Source organism: Rhineura floridana, chromosome 1 (genome assembly GCF_030035675.1).
Source record: "Rhineura floridana isolate rRhiFlo1 chromosome 1, rRhiFlo1.hap2, whole genome shotgun sequence".
Taxonomy (NCBI): domain Eukaryota; kingdom Metazoa; phylum Chordata; class Lepidosauria; order Squamata; family Rhineuridae; genus Rhineura; species Rhineura floridana.
In genome coordinates this window covers 213,672,180-213,699,063 of record NC_084480.1, presented here as the reverse complement: position 1 = coordinate 213,699,063, position 26,884 = coordinate 213,672,180, and the positions used below count along the sequence as shown (strand labels likewise).

At 40.9% G+C, this 26,884-nt stretch overlaps 1 protein-coding gene across 9 annotated transcripts; it reads left to right on the top strand.

Annotated features, from left to right (window-relative positions):
• Window positions 1-126: 126 nt before the first annotated feature.
• Window positions 127-24,512, top strand: LOC133368094 (transmembrane protein 14C-like). 9 transcript variants are annotated; one of them, XM_061592227.1, is made up of 7 exons: window positions 127-1,456; window positions 9,300-9,540; window positions 10,685-10,761; window positions 15,995-16,326; window positions 16,439-17,886; window positions 18,217-18,385; window positions 21,279-21,377. In XM_061592227.1, exons 2-7 carry the CDS (start codon window positions 9,500-9,502, stop codon window positions 21,294-21,296), a joined length of 2,085 nt encoding a protein of 694 aa, XP_061448211.1. In that variant the 5' UTR covers window positions 127-1,456; window positions 9,300-9,499; the 3' UTR covers window positions 21,297-21,377. The 9 variants fall into 9 exon arrangements, with proteins under 9 accessions (XP_061448211.1, XP_061448210.1, XP_061448216.1 ...); XM_061592226.1 differs by lacking the exon at window positions 21,279-21,377 and adding an exon at window positions 19,658-21,271; XM_061592232.1 differs by lacking the exons at window positions 15,995-16,326; window positions 16,439-17,886; window positions 18,217-18,385 and adding exons at window positions 22,327-22,414; window positions 23,326-24,512 and having other exon boundaries at window positions 21,279-21,380.
• Window positions 24,513-26,884: the final 2,372 nt, after the last annotated feature.

Sequence of the window (26,884 nt, the reverse complement as noted above, 5' to 3'; positions counted from 1 at the left end):
TAATTTAAATATTTTATATTAAAACATCTGAAACTTTCTGCTCTAGTAGTAAAATTTGTTTGCAAATTCTGAAGCTCAAGAGTACATTGGATGCACTTTTGAGCTTCAGAAAGACAGTATTGCCCCTTATATACCCAGTTGATTACTGCGCTCTGCAGGGGAGGGCCTCCTGCAGATACCATCTTATCAGGAGGTCTGTTGCTCTCAAAAGAGGAAGTGGACCTTTAGCGTTCTGGCATCGACTCTTTGGAATTCCCTCCACTTTAGACAGTCACCATCTCTATTATCTTTTCAGTGGCTACTGAAGACCTTCCTCTTTCAACAAGCCTTTTAAGTGGAGACCTTATCCCAGTTTGCATCTGTTTTGGAATTGCTTTTAAACATGTTTTAAAATATTTTTTTAAAAGATGTATATTTTAAAAATATTTTTAATATGTTTTGTTTTTGAGATGTTTTGAAATTGTTAGCGTTTTGTTCTTTGCTTGCCGCCCTGGGCTCCTTCTGGGAGGAAGGGCGGGATCTAAGTTTATTATTATTATTATTAATATTAATAATAATAACAACAACAACACCTATTATATTTCTGTGATTCAAAAACAAATCTCCATACTATCAAAATATTTTTTAAAATATTAACATACAGTGACATCCAATGATACTGGTCCACTTGTGCAACAGAAGTTCTGGTTTCTTTCTCCCCCCTCCACCCCTCTGTGTGTCCTCCAAAAATCTGCTTTAAAGGGCCCCCCAACCAGCTGGAGATTTTGGGGATGGAGGGTGTTGCAGGAGAGAGAAAGGGGGGGCAAAGCCCTGTTGCACAAAAGGAAGCCCACTTACACTATGCTGGATCTCACCCTTTTTAAGCAAACGTTTCACTTTTGGATTCTTAGCTGATAGGCTAAATAAGGATCCATGTATTTTTGAATGCATATGCAAACCATCTCTTATATATAGGATAATGTAATTATATATGCATTAGCATTATGGACTGAGGCTATAGTTCCCTATATTTTTGTACTTTTGGCCATTACGAGCTATCTACTGTCATGTATATATGTTTAACAATCAGTGATGTTGGAATATGGCTAAAATACAAGCCAGGTTTTGTGCTTTACTATCTACTGTCCACCCACCTTAATCCCCCCAATACTGGGCAGACAGCCAATGTTTACACCTTGGCAAGTGTAAATGAAGAGATAAGACAGCCTTAGTTTCATTTTAAGGCAACAGCTGTCCTCAGAGATTGCAGTACTGTGTTCAGATCTCAGACTGAAGTAGCAGATACAGTCCACATGTTAGTGTAAATGTCAGATAGAGGCAGTGTTTAGAAGGGAACATGTGAGATAAACAAATGCTATAAAAGACAAACGGCCGTAGAGATCTGGGTCAGTTGTCCTGACAATGGCGGAAGACAAAAGAGAACATCTGCTCTGGATATCGAGATCCACACACAAGGGTAAGATTACTCCTTTACTGAGGTGAAGTGATGTATGCTGTACCTTGAAATGTGATATGTCAGTGTACATCCCCTGTGTCTGTGCCGTGTTGGATTGGTGTTCTGATACAAGGTTATCCACTTGTACCTGTGAATATATATGTTACATGTTTATAATAAATAGAAATCAAAAAGAATTTCTGTTGCTGATCTTTCAATTTTTTACCTGAGGCATCCTTGGACTTTGAGAAAGTTCTCAAGTGGGATCTCTGCCCTCTTGGTTTGCCTGGTCAGATCTAACTGCTGGCAAAAATGGTGAGAACTTAAGTGACCACAAAGTTTGTCATATAAGTTATCTGATAGATATGGACCAAGGAGAGACACAAGAATCCTCAATCCTGTGCAGTTTCACAGATGGAGATGGTTGGAGCCCATCTCAATAAGAGTGTTTTGCATCCATTTTATTTAACTCTTCCAGGATTCATCATGCACTTTACAAACAAATTTGGACATGCATTATAGTTCTAAATAAGGCCTGAATAGCATAAGGGAATTTATGATTTCTGTAAAGATGTCAAACTGGATCAGTCTCCAAATAGGCAGAATCTAAATTTTGTAAGTACTAATTCAGGTGCTTGTGGCTTGGATTCAACATGGTATCTTGTTACTAAGTTGTTACAGTTTGTTTACATACTGTTTGTTGGCCAAAAGGCCCCCATAGCAGTGAACAGAATATGGATACAAAAAAATACCAAGTATAATAAACACAAAATAACAAAAATTAAATTCCTACCAATCACACTGGATATACATATGTGAATTTACTTTGTTAGAATTTATTACCCACCCTTCACCCAGTGGTCTCAGGGCATGCAACAACTATTTTAAAACAGTTAAAAACCTAAACACAGAAAATAGGGTGGGTCCTAAAAATAGACCTCTCAAGTGTCTAAGGCCAGGGTAAAGAGGTGCGTCTTTAGCATTTGCCAAAAGTTGTACAATGAAGTTGCCTAACACAACTTGGTGGGCGGGGGAGTTCCCCAGCTTAGGGGCTGCCACAGAGAATGCTCTCTCCCAGGCCACCGCCGTCTGAGCTTCCAAGGGTGGCAGAACTACCAAAGGGGCCCCCTCTGGTGATCTCAACACCTCAGAGGGTCTGCAGGATATTTGGGGCCTAAGTCATTTAGGGCTTTAAACACAAACATGAGCACCTTGAACTGGTTATGCTCTCACCACAAACATAGCTCCCCAGCATTCTACTTCTCAGAAGCCAGGCTAATACACACACTCCCTGTCACTTACTCTGAATGCTCCAAACTTACAGAGGAGCAAGCCTAGTCACAAACAATTGCCCAGTGAGAAATCCTAGTATATTAATGACAGAGCTTGCAATCCTGTGAACACATACCTGGGGATGAAGCTTACCCAGAATTTGGAAGTAATTAATTACTTTTTTGAGGAACGAGTGGGTAATTCCTTTACATTTTAATTGTACTAGGAGTAATTTTATTACTTTTTAGGAGTAATTGTAATGTTTCCAGCATTACTTTGGGGCATTACTTGGGGGGAGCAGGGCAAGTCTTCTGCTCCTCTGATTTGCGGATGAAAATCGTGCCTCAAACTGGGCTGTGCAGCATCGCTCTTCCCTCATGCTCTGTGGGTGGGTAGGAGGCGACGAGGGAGGAGGTGGAGAGTGAGACAGGGTGGAGTGGAGAAAACAATTGTTTAAAAAAATGGATGGTGGTGGGGAAGAATGGAATGGAGGGAAAAAAGAGCCGGAGGGCAATAACATGGAAAAAGAAGGAGGCAGCAGCAGAATGGAGATAAAGAACTGTGGAGGTGAAAGATGACAACGTGTGTGTGTTTGCACTTGGCACACAAAGTGGTCTCCACCACCCTCTCCAGCTACTGTGCTGCATTTGCAGTATTTTAACTTTTTTGCATCGGGAAAATGTTTGCTTGGGTAAGTGTCCCTTAGTTGGTGGCAGGGCAGGGTCTGGGAGGTGGTTAAGTGAGAGAGATTATGTTGGCTGGCTGGGGGGGGTTGCACTTGGTTTGACGTGCAAAGATCTGAGCTGTGGCCTCTGCCTCCCTCCCCACCTCCCTTACCAGCACAGAGACCACCATTGCTATCTTATGGATAAAAAGAATTATTCTACTACCTCTGTATCTGTGTGTTTATTTTTAATGTTGTTTTAGGCTACTTAGATGTGCAGCAGCCAAGGCCAGCACCTTGTAGGCGTTTTTTTTTAAAAAAGTAACTGAAATGTAATTGTATGATTACTTTTTAGAAAAAGTAATCAGTTACTTTCAGAGCAATCGTAATTGTAACAGTAATTACTACGTTTTGGGGGGCATGTAATTGTAACTGTAATTTATTACTTTTTAAAAGTAATCTTCCAAGCTCTGAGCTTACCATTGAAAATGGTAGGGTTTTCCTCTGAATAAATAGGCATAGGTTTACACTGTGGATAGAATTAACATTGGCACCTTGGGAGTACAGATATAAAATGTCTGGAAATTTGGAAGCCATGGGGGGGTTCCCCAGGAAAAAGATATATTACTTATTTATAGCACCTTTTATAGAAAGTCACTTTGTTACTTTAGGAACAACATGTATTATGATAACTTGGTTTTAAATTATCATGCTTGATATATTAAAAGTACAGTTCAATCAGACAAATAATTACAAATTTAGTTACTTTTTTAAATGCTTTAATTTTTTGTTAGAAATAGAGCTACAAGCTGCTTAACTGTAAGGAACCTAGCATCTCTTTTGTTTTGCCAGTTTATGAGGAGCAGGCAAAAACAATAACAATGGGAGAAACTAAAAAAAGAAATTATGTGTTCTGGAAATTATTAGGTCTCCCCTAGTCCTCCATAGTGTCAAGTAGACACAAAGCAATAATTTCTATAAAATAGAAAGAAAACCAAGACTCATTGAATACTACCTGAAATTTAATCAGTCTAATTTTCTGATCTATCACTATCAGTTTCTTTTTCATATTTGTCCTCATATTTTCATAGACTTTTAAAATAGAAGATTTGCCTGGATTGAAACAAGCCTTTATACCTTTTCACATGTCATAGTCCAATAATGTCTAACAGCTTGTTAGGGCTGTTTTCTCTGTCTTTTTGTTATCTTCTGGAATAAAACTCAATGCCTGTTGGCACTCCTTTTCCACATCTTCATAGGCACACAAAACCCATCAACATAGGGAGTAGTGTCAGGATGCAGGATTGGGGCCCTGAAGTTTCAGACGATGAAGAGAGGGAGGGGGGCATTTGGACAGAGTTGTGTGAAGGAGAAGCAGAAGAGGGGGAGGGAATCTCAGAGATAGAACTGTCTGGGAGTGAGGACCTTGAATGTCCAACAGACACAAATTCCTACAGTGAGCTTCCCACGCCCCCTCCCCCTCCGAGCTTGGAGGAGAAGGAGGGAGGGCAAGGAGGAATCCAACCCCCTCCTGGTCCAGGAAAAAGCAAGAAGAAACAGCCAGATGGTTTAAGCATTGCCCCCCCGCTTTCCCCCATACCTGAGTCAGATTTCTCAGAAGGGAAGGGGGCGGTGGCACCCCCTTCACCACGTACAAGGAGACAGCAAAAGAGGCGGCAAAAGAAGGGGGAGAGGCGGGGTGTGGATGAGGGCACTTTGAGGCGGAGTGACAGAATTCGCGCCCGTTTGCCCCCTTCTTAAGGGACAGGGGGAGTAGTGGTTCCTTGTTCTGTCAACTCTCTTCTATTGTCGCAGGTTATGTTTTGTAATTAAAGTTCATGAGTCGGCGTAGTCTTTGTCTGGATATTACTTTAATAAAAACTGATTTGCTTGCATCAACTGGTCTGGTTCCTGAGCCTCAACCTGGACACGACAAGTAGGGATGCAAGAAGACCTGCCCTTCCAGGTGGAGAATGCATAATAGAACTATCCCCAACTTTCCCCACCTCTTGCAATCAGCCAGCCATAACTGAGACTCCTTCGTTGTGTATGTTGCTGGGGGGGAGAAACCACAACCTTGTGTAATTCCCAGCCTTTTTGGTATGGCAACCCATCCATGTATTGTCACATGAATTTTGGGCCTCTGGTCTTTGGCAGCTGGAGGTTTCATGCATTTTAACTTCAGGTTTGCCTCTTTTTATAAACATTAGTCAAGGAATTCAAACAAAAAGTTACTTAACTCTCCTATTCATGTGGAATTTATTGAAATATTAATATGATCTACAAAATTATTCACAGTTTTTATTAAGGGGAATGTAAGAACACCAACCATTTGATTGCAGGGCATTGCTGCATAAGCTATAAAAATATTCTAAAAACATACACAAGCAGTATATCTATTAATATTTTAAATTGTTTTATTCACTATAAAAGTCCATTTTGGTGAGTATCAATGGGATGGCTGAGCATGCATTTTGCCCACAAGTAGGTAATGGGGGGGTTGAGAGTTGCCCACACATCAGAGGCAAGTTGTAATAGTTACTCAAAACAAGCACCTTGTGGCAAACTCACTGGATCTGCTGCCAGCAATTGGTTCCCAACGTTAAAATGTAAGACTTGAGCCTTTCTGATATTTGGTTACAAGCAGCAACACACAGCATTATAACATGTAAGAGGTATTCATCAGACCAGTGAAGGATTAAAAATAGTAATTATTTTGTTTATCTATAAAGGTCATGGCCCACATGCATGTCATGACCCGCAGATTAAGTATTAAGAGGGTAGGGAAGGAGTAGGGAGAAAAAGCAAAATTATGGATTGAAAAGGGGAAATTGAAACGAGGCTGCAAAGAGTTCTGCAGGAGTGCAAAAACATTATATGGAATGCTGAAAGAAAAGGTAGTGTGGGGTGCAGTTTGCTTTGGTAAGCAGGAAAGATTAGGATAGGTCAGAGGTCACTAATCAGACACCAATGGGCACCAATGTGCCCACCAGTATCTCCTATGACGCTCATAAAAGGTCTCAGCAGTGGCGACTGGTGCCTCCATGACAGTGGGGCAGTGGAATCCATTCCGGCTGAAGCACCTTGGACAGCTTGAAAGTTTGGACTATAACCCGGAGCCAATTCCACTGCCCTATTGGCATGAAACAGCTGCAGCACTGGGGAACTGAAGAAGACCTGCCCTGGGAGTGAGTATCTGAGCATCTGGGTGCTTGCTTGCTTGCTTGCTCCTCTGGGTTGCTGTCTCTTGAGACATCTGGAGTCCCTGGAAAGTGCTACAAGGACTGGGACCCCCTGCCTGAACCTGGCTTCAGAGAGAGGCTGCAGTCATTCTTGCAGCCTCTTGTATCCGTTCCTGGCTGGGTCAGGTGTCATAAAAGCCCGGCTGCCCTTGAGGAGCCCCTTAGGGAGTCCCGAGGGTGAGGGCGCTACCCCTTCTATTAAAAAAAAAAAAATCTAGAGGAGATTGGTAGAGGGAAGGATGTAGAGGGATCCTGTGCAGGGTGAGAGCCTGTGCAGTGAACTGAACGATAGGAGAAAGTTGCCAGATGCCTTCAGAGTGAGAGTCTGCAAATGGCAGAAAGCTGGCCTTCTCTGGGTGTGAGACGGGGAGGGGGGGAGTAGATGTTTCCAGTGTAAAAAATATTGAGTGGGTCTGACTGTCCCCAATTCTCGCAGAGGCCTACTGGGATAATTGGCTCAGGTAGGTTTTGTTGGTGGGCTCTTGTTGGATCCATATCAAGTGTTTAGTATGAGTCTTAGTAGGGAGGGACATGGGTGATGCCATCCCAATTTCAGTCATCACGGGTAGAGGGAGGTATGGCCATGGGGAAGTCGTGAACTACCATAGAAGATGAGGGCAAGGCTATCTATGCCTTGTTCCTTGCTCCCACTTCTCCCATGGACAGGTTCCTCATTGCTCATCTGCTGTGCCCACTGGCCTGTGTGTGCTGTTGTTTAACGCCAGATTGGTACACAACAAGACCACACTCATCCATGGTTTGATCATGGATAAAGGTGCTGATTTGGTGTGCATTACCGGGACCTGGGTGGGTGAGCTGGGAGGAGTTGATTTGACCTAGCTTTGTCCACCTGGATACTTGGTGTAATACCAGCACAGGCTGCAGGGAAGGGAGGGAGGAGTTGCTGTGGTCTACAGAACTTCCATCCCTGTCACCAGGAAACCACTCTGTCTAAGAGCTGGCTGTGAGGGCCTGCACCTTGTGTTGGACCAAGGAGACAGTAAACTAGGGTTGCTGCTGGTGTACTGTCCACCCTGCTGCCCAGCAGCTTATTTGACCAAGCTGGCAGAGGCCATTTCGGCTGTGGTGCTGGAGGAGTCCAGAATGATAGTCCTGGGTGATTTCAATGTCCAGGTTGAGGCTGCCTCTCGTGTTCTGGCTCGGGACTTATCATGAGATCCGTTCCACATAGGAAACGGACCTTTAGTGTAGTGGCACCTGCCCTTTGGAATTCTCTCCCCTTAGACAGGTGCCTTCTCTGGTATCTTTTCAGCGCCTACTGAAGACCTTCCTCTTTCAACAAGCCTTTTAAGTAGAGCCCTTATCCCAGTCTGCGTCTGTGTCAGAATTGCTTTTCAATATTGTTTTTTAACCTTTTTTTAAAAAATAGATTTTTAAAAGCTTTTAAAGATGCTTTTTTAAATATGTTTTAATGGTTGTTTCGTTTTAATATATTTTAAAGTCTGTTTTTATTATGTGTTAAAGTGTTTTTAGTGCTTTTGTTTGCCGCCATGGGCTCCTACTGGGGGAAAGGGCAGGATATAAATCTAATAAATAATAAGAAGAAATAATGCCACCAGCCACCATTGGGTCTCAGTAGATATGCCCTCAAAAATCCACAGTGCATGAGAGACTGTTTGCACCGTCTTGGTGTCTCCTACATTATTATTATTTTATTATTATTTGTATTTATTCAATTTGTAGCCACTTTTCCACACAAAAGTGCCCAAAGCGGCTCGCAACACAACAGAAAAAATGCCTATCAATATGCCATTACAATAACAGTTCAATATTAATTCAAACACAGTGTAAGAATCCAAACAAAGAATTCATCACACCACCTTGAACATGCTGACATTTCTTTATGTGTCAAGACTGGATACCAAACCCCCCTTCTGTTCTGAACAGAGGTGAGGTACAAAGAGCTTCTCTCTTGGTGGCTGATAGTAAGTGCCTTTTTTCTGATGGAGGAAATCAGCATTTTGAGGTTCTTTCTCTTCTTTTTAGATGTGGCAGCCATTTGGCAGCCACCGCTGCTGTTGTGTGGCTGCTGCACATGCACACATACAGTTTCTCAACATTCAAAATATTCCAAAATGTGCCCACTGGCCCAAAAAGATTAGTGACTGCCAGGACAAAGAAATCTCTGGCATGGGTAAAGTGGGAGATAGTGGAAAGCCAGGGGCCTATGTGTGAGGTAGAAAATGGTAGCTGAGATGGTGCCAAAAAATATGCAGAGTAGGAAAACAAATGAGAGTAAGGAGAGATTTGTGGGGTGAGGAGACATGCTCAAGATTCCATCAGATTTAGGGTGCAATTCTAAACTTGCTTACTAAGCCATACTGAGTTCAATGGGATTTCTTCCCGGGTGTTTATTGAATTGCTGTCTTACTTCCTATCGATCTACAGCCTTCCTAATCCACCCCCAGAGAATCCAATGAAAATTGTTAAATTTTATGCTACAAACTGAATGCTGCAACATTTGGTGTAGAATTTAGGTAGCAAGAACCTCCAGTCCCTGAAAAACACGCTGTAACATTCCAGCCACTAAAAGAAAGTTATTATTTTGAGCTACCTTTATGATTGTCGAATAAAGGCATTGCACTGGCAATGACGAAAAATGCATTCTAACGTTCAGAAGCGTTTGTTCTGACTGACGCTTGCCCCCACCTTTTATATTTACCAGGAACAGCCATAGAAGCATGGAATAGACTCAGAAGTGGTGACTAATCTTCACATGAGCCCTTGGCGATCGAACGTTTGGGCTGACTTTCTGCCTGCTAGAGACCACTCTCATTGGCCAAAGGATTGAAAACGCTGGGCAATGAGCTGGTTGGCCGGTCGCGGCTTTGCGAATGCAACTCGAGTCGTTGCTCTGATTGGCCCATGCAACGCTCCTTGCCCCTCCGTAGTTCTTCCACTACCCGGTAGGTTCGATACTGGAAAGTGAAGTTTGGTAGCGTTGCAGTTGCTACGTTGTGAACTTGCCGCCGCTACTGAACATCAAAGTAGGTAACTGATTCCTGCCACTCTTTTTTTCTTGAATAAGACGGAAGACAGTGAATGGCTTTGTACTGAATTTTTGGTGCGTATGATAGTCGATGAACGATTCTGTGAATAGATATACGAGAATCAGCTAAAGCTCAGAGGGGGAGTTCCCATTACAAAAATTCACACGGGCAGTAAAATAATTGCATAAATGTATTATGAGGAATCCGAATTAGGCTCTTGATATGATCACAAATGCTCATATGGGCTTTTGAATCACAACTCTTTTCTAAACCTGGATATTCTAGATTTTAAAACAAAACACAACTCCAAAAAGAAAATTCTAAATTTCAAGGAGGATCCCGCTCCTAACAGAATAGCTATATAAATATGACTAACACCTGTGTATTAATTCTGATAACTGTGCTAATGGTGACATGAAATTGGCAGGTAGGCAAAATTGGCAATATAGATTGTGCCTATATTGAAAAGTGTCTTTTGAATTCCAGTCTTCCTTCCACTATAGGGTACAGTATTATGCTCCCAACAATGTAGTTCAAACTGACAGTTATGTATGTTATGTTTTCCTTTCATCTGCTCCCCACCCAGTTTCAAAATTTAGAAGGGTATTTTAAGAAAAGCTTTTAAAAATGTTTTTAAAGAAGTTTTGTTTTAATGTATTTTAAAGTCTGTTTTTATGATGTTTAAAGTGTTTTTAGTGCTTTTGTTTGCCGCCCTGGGCTCCTGCTGGGAGGAAGGGCGGGATATAAACCAAGTAATTAATTAATTAATTAATTAATAAGGAAAGTAATTTTATGGGTCTATATGACTCTAGTCTGTAGACATTTAGTAAGTCAGTGTATAAGCCTAATACAAAAGAGGTTATTTCTGAGTCCATTCCATGCTTCTGTGGCTGAGAATATGAATTCTCAAATGCTATGTCAGAGCCAAAGGAACAGTTTACACGTAAGGTAGTTTAGTACAAGACAGATAAATATAAAGTCAATTTGTATCTGATTGCGACCCATTAAAAAGATTTTTAGTAGTCTTTGAATTACCATAAACATTTTTGTTGCATTCCAGAATGGGGCTGGACTGGATTGGTTTTGGCTATGCAGCCTTAGTGGCTTCTGGTGGGATGATTGGCTATGCAAAAGCAGGTATAGTATCAATGTATTCTCATGGTGTCTTGTTTTCTGCAATTAAATCAGCCTTCCATAACCTGCTGGCCTCTAGCAGTCGATGGACTCCAATTCCCATCAGCCACAACTAGCATGGTCAATGGTCAGGGAAGATGAGGGTATCCAGTTAGGGAAGGCTGAATTTTTTATTTATTATCTGTAACCAAATTCTCTCTTGTAAAAAAAGGAAAATTTCAAGTATGCACTTTTTCAGTCTGTATAAAGATAAAAAGTTGCCGTTATTGGTGACTGCTGTACAATGCTGATTTGCAGTTGTAGGGAATGGACACCCTTCCATTTGAGGAAGTGCTCTGGAATGATAAAGTCACAGAGAGCTATGCTGATAACTTACGGCAACACCCTCACTTTTTATATGGTGCAGGCTGCATTGTTTTTCACTGAATTTCAGACGGTGCCTCTTGAGGTGTTGGGCCACACATTAGGTTTTTTGCACAAATGTGTAGACTGAGGACAAGCATGGCACATTGCACAGTGATCCTAATGTGTAAATTATCACCTCTGCAGATATAACCACAACTAAAATCCATTTCTAGGATTGTAATGGCATATTTTTCAGCTGTAGCACTGACTGCTGAGTTTCCTGTTCTGCCTAAAGATGGGAAATTTCTTAAAATGCTAAACCTGCTGGGGAAACAAACGCTCCCTCCCCTCAGAAAAACAATGGCAATATGTGAATGGTGGTTGAAATACATGTAATATATGTTTTCTTATAAAACCGAAATTTACTTAACTACTTTAAGAACATGAAATGTATAATATATATCTTGGCAACCCTAAGTGGAGCTGTTCTGACATTTAGTTTTATTCAGAGATGAAAGTGCAAACTGCTGCAGCTTAAGATCCAAAAGGAGATCTTGGGGAGAATTGAGAAAATAGGAAAAGAAATAAAACAGGAGTTGAAAATAGAAACTAACGACATTGTGGCAGACAAAAGGATTTCTATTACCTAGTCTTAGCAATGGCATATAGCCGTCTATATTATGAAGAAATGGGGAAAAGTTGTATATTTAGAGAAGGAAAGCTCAAAAAGTAAACATTCCTATAATGAAACTAAAGACTGACAATAAATCTGGATATTGTTCATCATCTGTGTACACAGTAAGGTCCCATGAAGTCAGAGCTTGGAAGTAACTCGTTATTTTTAACGAGTTACTTGTAATTAGTTACAATTTTAAATAACGAGTGGGTAATTCCATTACATTTGGCAAGTAAAGGAACGACTAGTAATTTCCCTACTTTTCAGCTGCAACTTTAACATTTCCACGTTAGGTTGGGCGTTACTTGGGGGCGGGAACAAGGGGAAGTCAGCTCCTGGCTGTGATTGGTTAACACAAGACATGTGCCTCACACTGATTGGACCTCAGCGCAGACTCTCTCTTCCCTCGTGATCTGTGTTAGGAGGCACGAGGGAAGAGGTGAATAGGCAGGGCCTGCTAGCTAGCGTCTGACTCTGAGAGGAAAAAATGGACGCCGGAGGAAAAAGCCAGGGCAAGGAACGCAGCAGCAGAATGGCGAAGAGCTGTGGAGGTGAGTGACGATGATTTGTGTGTGTGTGTGTGTGCCCCGGTGTGTGTGTTTTCGGCTGGAGTCTCTGGTTTTGGGGGGGGGCTCCAGCTCTCTGGCTACCACCCCTTACTCTCCGGACTCTCAGCTTCAATTTAAAAAAAAAAGTAAGTTTCTAGGTGGTCTAATTCCCGAGATATACACCAAAACGTCAACTGCCCCCCCCCGCACAACTTTTTTTTAAACAGATCCATGCTCTAGCTACAACTCCCATCAGCCCAATCCAGTGGCCATGCTGGCTGGGGCTGATGGGAGTTGTAGTTTAAAAAAAGTAACTTTTCAAAACTCTGGCTGTAACCCCGCCCTTTCATGATTGTAGCCAATGATGCCAGAGTTGTGACTTGTTGATCCAGGCATGCCTAGGCTGAACGTCAGAATATGGTGGGTTTGAGTTTTTTGCAGTTTGCATAAGTAATATGGCTTAATGTTTTTTTTCCTCTTCTGTCCAAGAGTCAGACCCTGGGCTATGAAATATGAAAGTATTTAATCCAATATCTGCTTTTCTGGGAGTAAAGCCATTTCTGGGAGTAAAGCATGTACCTGGAGTAAACCCCATTGAACTCCATTAGGACTTGCTTTTGAGTAGACATGATTAGGATTGTGCTGTAAATTAATGGGGCTTGTGAGTAAACATAGTGCAGACTTGTGTTTGTGTTGTAAATCTCTCTCCTTCCAACCCTATTTTTAAAGAAATTAGGCAGGGTTTATCACAGTTTTTATTATGTAGGAAACTAATACTCATTTTTTAAAAAAATGAATGACGTTTATTTATTTATTTATTTTTATTATTTGATTTATATCCCACCCTTCCTCCCAGTAGGAGCCCAGGGCAGCAAACAAAAGCACTAAAAACACATTAAAAATCATAAAAACAGACTTTAAAATATATTAAAACAAAACATCTTTAAAAACATTTTTAAAAGCTTTAAAAACATTTTTTTAAGAAAAAGTTTAAAAACATATTAAAAAGCAATTTCAACACAGACGCAGACTGGGATAAGGTCTCAACTTAAAGGACTTGTTAAAAGAACAAGTTCCTTATCACTTGAGGCTGCAGTTTTCCCTGGTTGAGTAAGCCCCATTGAATACATTGGGACTTGCTTCTGAGTAAACATAGGATTGCACTACAAATATCTTTACAGGTTATATAAATAAACATATTTGATAGTCATGCTTATATAAATATTTTCATAGAATCATAGAATAGTAGAGTTGGAAGGGGCCTATAAGGCCATCAAGTCCAACCCCCTGCTCAATGCAGGAATCCAAATCAAAGCATTCCCGACAGATGGCTGTCCAGCTGCCTCTTGAATGCCTCCAGTGTCGGAGATCCCACTACCTCTCTAGTAATTAGTTCCATTGTTGTATGGCTCTAACAGTTAGGAAGTTTTCCTGATGTCCAGTCGAAATCTGGCTTCTTGCAACTTGAGCCCATTATTCTGTGTCCTGCACTCTGGGATCATTGAGAAGAGATCCCGGCCCTCCTCTGTGTGGCAACCTTTCAAGTACTTGAAGAGTGCTATCATATCTCCCCTCAGTCTTCTCTTCTCCAGGTTAAATATGCCCAGTTCCTTCAGTCTCTCCTCATAGGGCGTTGTTTCCAGTCCCCTGATCATCCTTGTTGCCCTCTTTTGAACCTGTTCCAGTTTGTCTGCATCCTTCTTGAAGTGCAGAGACCAGAACTGGACACAGCACTCAAGATGAGGCCTAACCAGTGCTGAATAGAGGGGAACTAATACTTCACATGATTTGGAAACTATACTTCTGTTAATGCAGCCTGATATAGCATTTGCCTTTTTTGCAGCCACATCACACTGTTGGCTCATATTCAGCTTGTGATCAAGAACAATTCCAAGATCCTTCTTGCATGTCGTACTGCTGAGCCAAGTATCCCCCATCTTATAACTGTGCATTTGGTTTCTTTTTCCTAAGTGTAGAACTTTGCATTTGTCCCTGTTGAATTTCATTCTGTTGTTTTCAGCCCAATGCTCCAGCCTATCAAGGTCCCTTTGAATTTTCTTTCTGTCTTCCACGGTATTAGCTATGCCCCCCAATTTTGTATCATCTGCAAATTTGATAAGCATGCTCTGTACCTCCTCATCCAAGTAGTTAATAAAAATGTTGAAGAGCACTGGGCCCAGGACCGAGCCCTGTGGTACCCCACTCATTACTTCCACCCAGTTTTGTCATGCTGTGTCCCTATAAGTATCCAATTGCATACTATGGTTGTACAATACTTCCTTTACATTTTAAGTATGCCTTGGGGTAGTCATGGTTCTCCATTGTTTTCATCCTGAGGGGCAGATAGGCTGAGAAATGGTGAGTAGCCCATGGTCACCCACTACACTTTATAGCTTATTTCCATTTTGAAAAATTAATTAAAACAATTTACATGCAGTCAAAATTTATTAAGCGGATTCACACAATATGTGTAAAGCACATCCAACTCGCATTTAAAGCGCATGACTTCCCCTAAAGAATTCTGGGAAGTGTCATTTCCCCCTCACAGTTATAGTTCTCACCACTCTTAACAAACTGCAGTTCCCATGATTCTGTGGTGGGATTCATGTGCTTCAAATGGGTGTTGAATGTGCTTTAAAGGAATGGTGTGGATCTGCCCTAGGTATGATGTTCATTCAAGAGTGAATTGAAAAGAACAATTTTAAAAGATACTTCTTACTCTTACTCATTTTTCAGACCTCTTTCTGAAGTAAAGGGTCAAATCTGTAAAAACATTTGGAGCAGCCACATTAAAAGATAAGGGCAGGGTATTCCAGGCAGGGGGTTGCCAACCCTGCTTGGATATGGATGTCTTTGCAGAAGAACCCTAGTCAAGGTTTACCAACAGCACAGTCCAAACTATATCTACTTAGAAGTCAGTCCTGTTGAGTTCTATGGGGCTTAATCCCTTAGTAAGTGTGTTTAGAATTGCAGCCTTCAGGAGCCTCCATCTTTACTCCCCAAAGCTCCCATCTAACATCTCCACAACACTAGGCTCCTTTGTCTCTGCTGTGGCCTTCTGGTGACTGCCCTAGCCTGAAGGCACTTAACTCTTCTTGCTGAAAGCAAGTAGGCTAGATTAAATGTTCCCTACCCAGGCTCATATATATAAAATATAAAAGATAAAAGATAAACGGCATTTTGTCAAAAGTATTTTTGTCTACATTTTATACCTCATCCTTGGTTTTCCAAGCTTGACATGGAATGCTTCTCATACAGAATTAATTTGAAATGCTGCATATTTATTATCATAATCATCATATTCAAAATAAAAAATATATGTACCGCCTTCAAGTTGATTCCAACTTATGGTGACCCTATGAATAGGGTTTTCATGAGGCTGAGAGGCAGTGACTGGCCCAAGGTCACTCAGTGAGCTTCATGGCTATGTGGGGATTTGAACCCTAGTCTCATTTTGTTCTCACAACAACCCTGTGGGATAGTAGGTTAGACTGGCCCAGGCAGGGTTATTCAGTGAGCAAAAATGATGCAAATAGGATCTCTTTTAATTGTGCTATCGACCTGCTTACTTCCACTCTGACTGGGGGATCTTGCAGCATGGGGAAGAGATGGGGGCACATCACAGCTGTTCACCCATATAAGGAGCATTATCTCTTGTTTATTACAGAGACGCCTGTTGCAGGTTTTGCTGCTGAGAGCAGCAGTCAGTTAGTGCGGCCACTTGAGTCACAGCTTGTTGATCCTGAGGAGGCAAAACTAGAAAGTGAGGTTCAGAAAGGAGGCCCTGTGCACAAGGAGGAGGAGGGCATGAAGCAGTGCCAGTTGCCCACAGCCACATCTGCAGAACAGCAAGTACCATGGTTTGGCTTTGAGAAAGCTTGTACATTTGTGAGCCAGAGTGGGAAAAATGTTGTTGTACGATGCAATTACTGCCTTCCAAGGATCAAAAATCTGAGATCAGCTGTTTCCTCCTCATCCAATGTGAAGAAACATTTTGAGGTAAGCCTTTGTCATGCTGGTCCTCAAAGAGTGTCCATTGTCTATTTATGTTTAAATTGTGAAGTTCCTCTTCCATTTTTTCTTGGATTCATGCTTTGTTCTTCTTCCTCAGAGGGCACACCCTGAGAAGCTGAGAGCAATTGAAGAAGCAATAAAGGCAAGGAGACGTGGCCTTCCTGAACCAATGCATGACACCCCTCCTCCCAAAATGCTGAAGCAGCAGCAGACAACGCTTGAGAGGTGGGGATCTGGCAGGGAGCCTGTCACCCAGAGCAATCTCGACAGGAGAATCATTGATTTCATTGTAGAGGAGACATTACCACTTCAAACTGTGGACAAACCATCATTCATTAATCTGGTTCGCATTGGACTCCCCAAAGATCTCACCATCATATGTGCCAAGACTCTGAGAGACAGAATTGAGAAGAGAGCATGCCACATGAGAGAAACTCTTGCAAACCGAATGGGTGCTGTGGCATATATAGCAACCACTGCAGATTGTTCGACCAATGGCAAGAAGAGTTCCTTTGGGGTAACAGCCCACTGGATCAACCCAACTACCCTGAAACGTGAGGTCGGGGCCTTGGCTTGTAAGTGTCTGAAGGGGCGCCATACATACAATGTCCTTTCAAAAGCACTGCATGATGTACATGTGCAGTACAGGATCCACAACAAAGTTATGTGCACTACTACAGACAATGGCTCCAACTTTGTGAAAGCGTTCAGAGTTTTCATGGCCAAAGAACCAGTGGAAGCTGCAGGCACCAGTGACGATGATGGTGATAACCAGGAGGAGGAGGAGGCTGAGGTGGAGTTTGTGCCTATCTGTGAGATCCTGGACACAGGACCTGAGGCAGAGGAAGAAGCTGCAGACTCAGGAGAGGATTTTGTTTTACCACCACACCAGATATGTGCTAGCCACACCCTCAACCTTGTGGCAACACAAGACATAGAGGCCATGCTTTCTGACTCCTCCAAAAGTAGTCTTCTTGGTCCTTTCAAGAAACAGTTTCGTTCCTTGATGGGAAAGTGCAGCAAGTTGTGGTCCAAGCAGAACCAGTCAGCCCAGATTGCTGAGTATATCCATGTGCAATGTGGTGTGTATCTGAAGGTACCGAATAAGACCAGGTGGAATTCCACCTTTGATGCGTTGAAGCAACTACATGAGCTCCTGTCAACTGTGCCACTAAAAATGCATGCCATAATGGACCGCTGCTCCTTGTCCAGGATCACAGCTGCTGAGATTGAAGTGGTACAGGAATACAAAGAGATTATGGAGCCACTAGCCCAGTCCCTAGATATCCTGCAACGGGAGAACGGCATGTTCATGGGGTATTTGCTACCAACGCTCTGCAATCCGGACCGCAAGTTAGAAGGACTGGAAAACAAACCTGAGAGGTACACATACTGTTTTCAGCTGCTGAGAGGTGTGCGCGAAGCCCTAAGAAAGTGGTTTGCAGCTATCTGGGAGGACAAGAGGCTTCTTCTGGCAGCCTGCCTACACCCTCGCTTCAAACTAGATTGGCTGGAATCGTGTCAGGCCACCACCCATACCAACAAGTAAGAACATTAGGGAAGCCCTTTGGGTGGATTACTCCAAGGGAAATGTTGTCTCCAGGGAGGCATCAGAGGGCTTAAGGTGGTAGGCAGGGGCTGGTCCTTTTCTTCCTGGGGCTCCTCATCACAACCTTGGGTTGCTGCAGGTAATCCTTAAGGGTCTGCTGTGCTGCCCCATGAGTGTGGTGACTTGGTCACCTTCCTACCTTCCATGTCATCATCCACAGGCTCAGGCTGGACCCTGAACCAGGGGACATGACAAGCATCAGGAAATGAAGAGCAGATGATGGTTTCCTAACATATATGTGTTAACATATCCTCTCTCTTTCTTAGATACACAATGGAAGCCTTGCTGAAAGCTGAAATAAAGATGGGTGTACTTAATGAGGACAGTGATCAGTCTTCAGATAAAGACCAGGAAGGAGATGACTTAGAAGATGACTTCTTTAACTTTCTGCCCCAGGGCAAGAAGTCAGCTGTGGACACTGCTGAGGAGGAACTGGTGAGGTACCTGAGGTCTCCCAGCAAGGAAGTGTCATCACTCCATGGCTTTCCACGTGTGCTGCAGTGTTTTTTGCAGCACAACACAGGCATGCCTTCAAGCGCCGCAGTAGAATGCCTGTTCAGTACTGGTGGCAACGTAATGACTGTAAAAGACATTCCTTGTCTGACATGCTCTTTGAGCATCTTGTTCTTTTGAGACATAACAGAAACATATTATAAAAGCATTTCAAGTTTAAATTTGATTTCAAGAGTTGGGGTATCTTCATTGCTTGGAGGGATGTGAGATTCTGTTATGCCATTATGTTAATCTTATGGATAAATTTTTTTATTCTACTACCCCCTGTGTGTGTGTTTATTTTTAATATTGTTTTAGGCTTCTTAGATGTGCAGCAGCCAAGGCCAGCACCTTGTAGGAGTTTTTTTTAAAAGTAACTGAAATGTAATTGTAGTGATTACTTTTGAGAAAAAGTAAAGTTACCTTCAGAGCTATTGTAATGGTAATTACTACTTTTTTGGGCCAAGTAATTGTAACTGTAATTTATTACTTTTTAAAAGTAATCTTCCAAGCTCTGCATGAAGTCTTACAGCGCAATCCCAACCACATCAACTCAGGAGTAAATCTAATTGAATTCAGTGCAGCTTACTCCCAGCTGAGTGAAAGCCTTAGTGGGACTAACTTCTAAGTAGACATGCATAGTATTATTCTGTTAATTAGGAGTGTGAGCTCCATTAAATGTGGCAGGGTTTGTTTCTTCTGAGTCAAACATGCGTAGGAGCCAACTGCAAATGTTACAGTAACTGTTAAGAATCATACCTCTTCTTACCAGCTATATTTCTTTATATCTCTGTCAATAAACAATACATCCTTGAAAAAACTAGTAGAATTTTATTGCTCCAATTAGTATTTGACAGATCCAGAGATTCTGTAAGTTTAATGAACTTAAGGAAATGGAAGGTTTGCATGAATCATTCTTCAAAAAGTGTGCCTGTGATTTCACACAAGCCTTCAGTTTCCATGAAACTGAAAAGTATTTTATTCTTAATTGTGAAAAAGAAAATATTGCATGAGATTTTTCCCTCACCCCCCAAAAAATGTCAATTAAAAAAAAAGAAAAAAGTTTTTCTTGGGTTTTTTTTGCCGGGGTGGTGGTGTCCCTAGGCCTTCATATCTCTGATCCTGCCAGTGATTAAATTATTTTAATTCTAATGAAAGTTTCAACAAAGTTAAAACAACAACCTATACAACTAGCAATGGTTTTTGTGTTCATAGAGCGCAGAGATTGCATTTTTCTCTCCATGGCATTTTTCTACAAGTGAATAATTTAACAAGGAAGGTCTCTCAAGAATTGACAGTAGCAGTACTGCAACAAAAGCCCTTCAGGACATATTATTCTCTGGGCTTGCATGTTTAATTTCCATTAACCTTGATGGAAAACGTATGTATTGATTTGTGATGAGACTTTTCATGTGACAGGGCTTTCATCTGATCCTCTTACATCTTGAGTAGTTGAAATGATGGTTAGGCACATATGACTGTTGAGGTTAGAGAGCAAGCAAATCAAAAGAAAAAGCATGTAAGCAGAGGCCTTGTGGATCAAAAGGAAAAGGAGGGAAGCAGGCACCTTCTGATTTTTAAGGTACTTGGGAGAAGGCCTCTAAAGAAACATTTGAATTCTAGCACTGGCCTTTTACTCCCAAGGACATTATGAAGCACACTTATTATGAAAATAACAAATCCTTCTGCATCATTCCAGTGGCATTGATGGAATGAAGATGAAATCACTAGACAAAAAAAAAATTCAAGACCTGTTAAAAAATGCCCTTGATGCGTCAAGTCCAATTAGGTTTGACCTGCAAATGGAACAAGTGGTGTTTGAAGTCAGTACTGAGTGTACCCTTAAGTCTCATTTATGGAACTCTTCAAGGGTAGCCAAAGGTGGTGACATTTCATCAATTTTGTTTGCAGGTCACCTCTTTATATATAACCTGATAATGGGACTAGAAGCAGCCTCCTGAGCCACTTTCCTAGAATATCCTTTGCCAGAGTAAAATATTAATGGCTTATTTTAAAGGACACCCAAATGAATGTTGAGTTAACACCGAAGTAAATGTAATTTTGCATTAGAAGGTTGTGGGGAGATGACAGAAAGAGCAGAGAGTTTTGTTTTTGTTTTTAAAAAGATGGATTTGTATTTCTGGTTTGTAGGCAACCTGGATCCAATGCCAAACTTTGGTTTGATCAAACCATAAAGTGAGGGAGGGAATTAGAATGCACAAGGGGAGGGGAGAGCATGCAAGTTCAACACTTGGACAAAAACAAACCACAATTTGCTGTTACACATGAATAATGTCTTCATCTTTGAGGAGATGACTAATCCCAGTAGTCTTTTGTATCAGTACATTCACCATTCAGTTATTTAAAAAGGGGAATTTAAATAGTTGGGGTAAATCTTACTTTGTACCCAGACGGCATATATAATTATTAAGTCAGCATGGAAAATGGAAATAGTGGATATGAAATATTTTGTAAGTCAGGACTTATCATGTTTTTCAGACATAGGATATGAATACCAACAGGCAACATGGCACTTATTTTTAGTTTTACAATATATGATCATCTTTCTCTTCTGTTTTTATCCTGCTCTACCTTCCTTGGTCTTTGCTTACCAAAATCTTGAAAGAAAATGGTGGTGCCACTGGTGCAACCCACCTCGTTTTGCCTTATTTGTGGATCTCATTCCACCAGTTGAAGACTAGTGCTACATGACATCAAATCAATTAAAATCTTAAAAACTGAAAATTGCTTACAACAGGATGACTTTTACTGGTTAGGTTTCTGTATTCAGTGTATATCTCCAGCTTAACCAACACCACTTATTTTATTTTTAAAGGCAGTGTCCCATCTTTAGCAGCTGGTCTTCTTTTTGGCGGGTTAGCTGGACTTGGAGCTTACCAACTTTCTCAAGACCCAAAGAACATTTGGCTTTCACTGAGTAAGTGTACTCTGAAAAATGCACATATGTGAAATACATACAAGTAACCCTTGCAACAGCCCTTTGAATACATCTAAATTTTATATCGTTTCTCCACAATTATTTTGTTCAACGACGACAAAACCACTTGATACAAGCTGCAAGTGAAATACTGTACCAGTTTTGATTAGGACACTGATTTGGAGTAAATGTGGGGCCATTTCATGTGTAGCCTTGTGTGTTATACCAGGAAACTGGTTACAAAGCAACAGTACCTAGAGACCATCATTTTATAAATGAAACTGCATGTGTAAATTAAGGCAATCCTAAACACACTTACTGTGGAGTAACTCCACTGAACACAATAGGACTTCATCAGGGATGGTGGGAGTCGCAGTCCAACAGTATTTGGAGGGCCACAGGTTCCCACCCCTCTCAGTATCCCATGCTCTCAGTTGTGCAATATGATACAACCTGCAATTATGATACCACTGGATGTTCTTTAGAGTAAATGTTCTCAGCTACTTAGCCCAAATCCAACATGCTGACCTTTTTTACTTGGTGATACCAGTTTCCTCTGGGGTTAGATGTTAAGTAGAAGTGAATTGCTCATTTTACAATTTCTAATTCCTATCTTTTTTAAAATGTTTTTTTAAAAAGTTGTAGATAATTTGAATGTGGTGTGAAGCATCCAGAGCACTTTGTTGACTGGGTGCTCACCAGTTTTCTTACTAAATGTAATTTAAAAGCTGGGTAGAAGCATATTAAAGACTTTTTCAGTTACTATTGTTACTAAATTGTGTAAAGTGATCACATCGGTGCACACTTCTGCTCTGTGTTCTTATTTTGTTTCTGTATGTGAAATAATAAACTTACATGATACTGTTGGCTTTTTAAAAAAAAATATCCTCAAGTGGGCAGAAACACCCATGAGATAATGCTGCTTTTGCTTTTATCTTTCATTTAGTTGCTTCTGGAACCTTAGCTGGTATTATGGGCATGAGATTCTACAACTCAGGGAAATTTATGCCTGCAGGATTGATTGCTGGTGCAAGGTACTCTACTGAACTTTTATTTTATTTTCAACATTAAGGTGGTATTCCTGTTGTGCATTTGCTTTGGAATAAGTTCTACTGAAATCAAGCTTCTAAATAGACACTGTTAGCAAAAGGTTGTAATTTTAATTTTTAAAAATTGCATTTCAACAATTGTATGCATAACACTTTTTTTGGATAGGTAGTTTTGTTATACATTTGCATAGTTTTTATTAGATCATTTTATTAAATGAGATCTGATTTATTTTGAGAAGTCTGTGGCTCTAAAGACTGTAGGTACCAACCACCTCTCAAAATGTTGTCATTTTCTTCTCCCCCCCCATCATTTAGATTCCATTTGGTGACAACCAAAGACTCTTACTGTTAGCCCTTCTTTCAGCCAATCAACAATTAATGCATTTTCTTAGTCACCTTTCTTTAAAATGTTGACTTACAGAGATAAGTGTAAAGCCAAACAATAAAACAATGAAGCCATGCTGAAAGCATACGTCCCATAAACATTAGCAAAATAAATAACTGCAAAATATACCACTGGTGTTCTCTAAAGCCAAATGAAGCTGGTGTCTATGGCTGCATTCCAAGAAGGGAACTTTTCTCGTTTGTACTCTGGACTCCCCTTGGAGAGATGAGGGCCCAGAATGTTTTAGCACTGGCAAAAGATGAGGCCAGAATTTCCCTTGTCTGATTCTTATGCACTGCATGGTTCCAGCTTGGCAAGGCTGAGAGTTGCGGTTACTGGCATAATGAGTAACCACCACTGAACAATATGTTTATTTTCTCCCCATTTCTGCCTCAGTTGTCCTCCAAAACAAAATGTGGATGGGTGGGTGCATGTGCAATCACTCAGAAGCAAAGCGATTGTGTAGGATGTTTCTGTTGTGTCCATAAATTGACTACATTTTTCTTTAAAGCTTGCTGATGGTTGGGAGACTTGGACTGAAGATGTATGAAAAGCCACACAAAGGATAACAGGACATCACATGCAGCTTGAGACGTGGATAAGAAGACTGAATACCAGGCACCAGGATGAATGTGCTGTGCTAAGCAGAAAGAGAGCGAGCGAGCACACCCTAAATATTGAATGGTCTAGTTTTAAAAACATGTAATAGAAATTATTGACAGTCTCTTTTTGTGTACAGAAATATTTCTTTTCACATTCTAGAAGTAACTACTGTTTATGATATGAAATTTGGTGTGGCACCTTTGTTGTAGATAAAGAGAATGTGAGTGACTGAAAGGCAGAGGCAAGCACCTGGTTTAATTGAGAAAGAGATTATAAATGGTCAGTCCCAGGAAAGGCCTGGCTGAATGCAGTCTGTATGTTTTTTATCTGTTCTGCTGCATAGAGACAACAGAGAAAAGGGTCAATCTGGGCTTCCTTTCCCCCATGGCCCACATTGCCTTATTCTAAGAGTGGTGGGAATATTCCCTTATACAACATGTTGATCCAACATTACTCTTCCAAATTCACATAGCAAGAACTTTTAAGAGGATGCTTCTAAAGGCAAAGGTGATATAGCCTGAGAGCTCCACCCTACCTGCCTCAGACAGCAGTGTTGGAGAACCTTTGGTCCTTAAGATGTTGTTGAAATCCAACTCCCATTAGTCCCAGCCAGGATGGGCAGTGGTCAGGAATGATGGGAGTTGTAGTCCAGCATCCTCTATAGAGGGTCACAGATTCCTCACTCCTGTTATATAGGCTGTTGCTGCAGCTACTGTAGCATAAATCTCTGCAGATGCCATCACAGTTTCAGTGCAAGAGAGTATCAGGCTGCCGTGTCTTAACTGGGTTGGCTTTTGAGCTGTGTTTGAGCTATGCTTGCTTATGTAGAAACATAAGGATAATTTTTTTGTTAAACCTGCTGAAAATACTTTTTTGTAATTAAGCATATACTTGGGTAGTCAAAACTATTTACTGGATTGGGGTACTCTTGTGCTCTTTTTCAAACTTACTATTATTATGAATGGAAGGTGTTGAAATGCAGTCTTTGATCATGTATCCATGTCTTATCCTTTTTTTTAAATTACAAATTGGGGAAAATGTTGAATTCAGTGCATATATGTTATTTTCTTATAGCATTAAAGCCTACACAGACTACTTGACACTTCTATTATGATTTCTTTGAAGAGAGGCTATGACTACATCTAGGAGTGGATAGAGCGTGCTATAGCAAAGTAAACATCTTAAAAAAATTCTTGCAACTTACAGATCAAAACCTTCTTTGAAAAGAATGGCAATGTGTTTTTTGAATGAGCGCCTATGTGTCTTATAAAAATGTAAGAAGAGTCCAGCTGGATCAGACCAAAGGTGCATCTGGTCCAGCATGTTCTCACACTGACCAACCAGATCCGTATGGGAAGCCTGCAAGCATAACCTGAGCACAACAGCACTCTCCACACTTGTGATTCCCAGCAATTGGTAGTCAGAGACATGCTGTCTCTGACACTGGAGGCAGTACACAGCCATCATGGCTAGTAGCCATTAAAAGCATTATCTTTCATGAATTCATCTAATTCCCTTTTAAAGCCATCCAGATATTTTAGTACTGTCCCTTGTACAGGTTCCATACTGATCTTTCTGCAATCCTAGCCAAAAAACCAAGAAAGATGGAGAATTTGTGTAGGCACCGAGCCCTTGCAAACATCACCTTTATCTACTCTGGTTTTAAGTCTCAATGGAAACACCTTGGCTGTATTCTGAACTGAACCCTCAGTTGCACTTGAGAGATAAGCCTTTTCCTCTCCTCATCCACCACTTAACAGTAGTTGGCATAATTTTCTTTACAGTGAAGTGCTGCCATTTCAAGCGCAACAGTGTAGGAACAAAAGCATTTGTCCTCTATAGACAAGATGTCACTGATGTTCCAGGATTGTTGTTTTGTTTTTAATGTACAGTTCTGCAATATCTGTTTCAAGGCTCAAGCACTAGCAAAATTGGTCTTCTCTGCAGTAGCCCAATTTACAGAATGCTCTTCCCAGAGAGGCCTACCTGGCACCGACCTTGTCATTTTTCCTAGGCATTTAGGCAACACCAATGATATGACTGTATTGTTAAATTTGTTTTTAATGTATTTGTATGATTTTTAATAGTATATTTTAAATCAGTGGGAAGCAATATATAAATTCAATAAACCTCATTTAACCAATGCATATCCCATATTGCAAAAAAAAAAACCCACTTTACATAGATAACATATTTTTTCATAGGCTTGGTTTATGAAAGGAAAGCATGACGTAAAGTGCTTTTGCTGTCTCATTGTTGAATGCATAGGACACGATACCTTCTCTTTAAAGTAAATTCCCTTACATGCTGTCATCAGTGGTTCCTGCATCCTAGTTGTCAGTCATTGTGTTGTGAGCTGATGGTGCCCTCTCACCTTCAGAGGAGTGCCAACTCCAGCTGAAGTGGTGTTGAGGTAGTAAATCATTACTATCCATGCAGTGTTTGTGAAAACTTTTTTTCATTTGATTAGCGTTATTTAGCTGAACATTTTCACATCTTGGAGAAGAACAGTGCGATGGCCAGAATATGCCTAAAGCTTTCCAAATTATGATTTGTTGTATGGATGGATGCGGCAGGAACACCAAATGTTTAGTGAACTTGACATGATTAATCATTACGTGATGCGTCCATGAAGACTGGAGCAAAAATCTTTGTCTAAATGCTAATATATGAAAAGGGAGTGCACATGCAGTGTGCTGGGCAGAAATTAAATGGGTGATTTTTTCCTATCATTGTTTCCCTGTGGTGAGAAAAGTTCTGTGCAGCTCTGCCAGCAAAAACTGGCAACACTATGGAACACTTAACATGCAGATGATTGGGAGAGATGTTTTTTGTTGCTACCTAACATTCAGTTACTGTTACTGTGTTGCAGGTCTGTTTTGCTCATGACCCAATCATGTGTTGTGGCCAAGAAGAAATAAGGCATAGTGCTGTTAAAAAAATAAAAAAAACAATTTATAAATATTATGTCCACCATGTGGAAAGGCTTTTTGGCAGCTTTCACTTAAGGGTAGTAAGGTTTGCACTATTTCATGGGTTCTAAAACCAAAGGATTTATGAATGAATAAATACAGGACCAGATTACATGTAATAGTAGAATAAATCTGGTCCTGTATTTAAGACAGATACAATTAACATGATCAAAGTAATGTACAAAGAACTATAGGTGGAACCCCCAAGCAGGACTTGGTGCATAGCCCTGGTTTGGCTTTTTACTAAACAGACGCTATTCAACAAATACTTCTTTGTGTGGATCACATTCACAGTAGCATTTGCAGGTTGAGACAACAGAGGGTGCTAAAAAGCTGTGTTATCTCAAATAGGATTAATACAGATTAAAACAAAAGTTGAGGGATAAAAAAACACTGGGTTGTTGGTTTTTCTTTTCAACCTCTGAGGTGGGCTACCAGATGGTTTTGTCCAGAGACTAGGAATTTGGACTATTGCTGGAATTTTTGAGTAAAAAC

Coding starts and splice junctions, on each gene's coding strand:
- LOC133368094 (XM_061592226.1), top strand. CDS start 9,500: ATGCAACGCTCCTTGCCCCTCCGTAGTTCTTCCACTACCCG. Junction 17,887..18,216: donor GCCACCACCCATACCAACAA/GTAAGAACATTA, acceptor TCTCTTTCTTAG/ATACACAATGGAAGCCTTGC. Junction 18,386..19,657: donor ACACTGCTGAGGAGGAACTG/GTGAGGTACCTG, acceptor TTGTGTTCATAG/AGCGCAGAGATTGCATTTTT.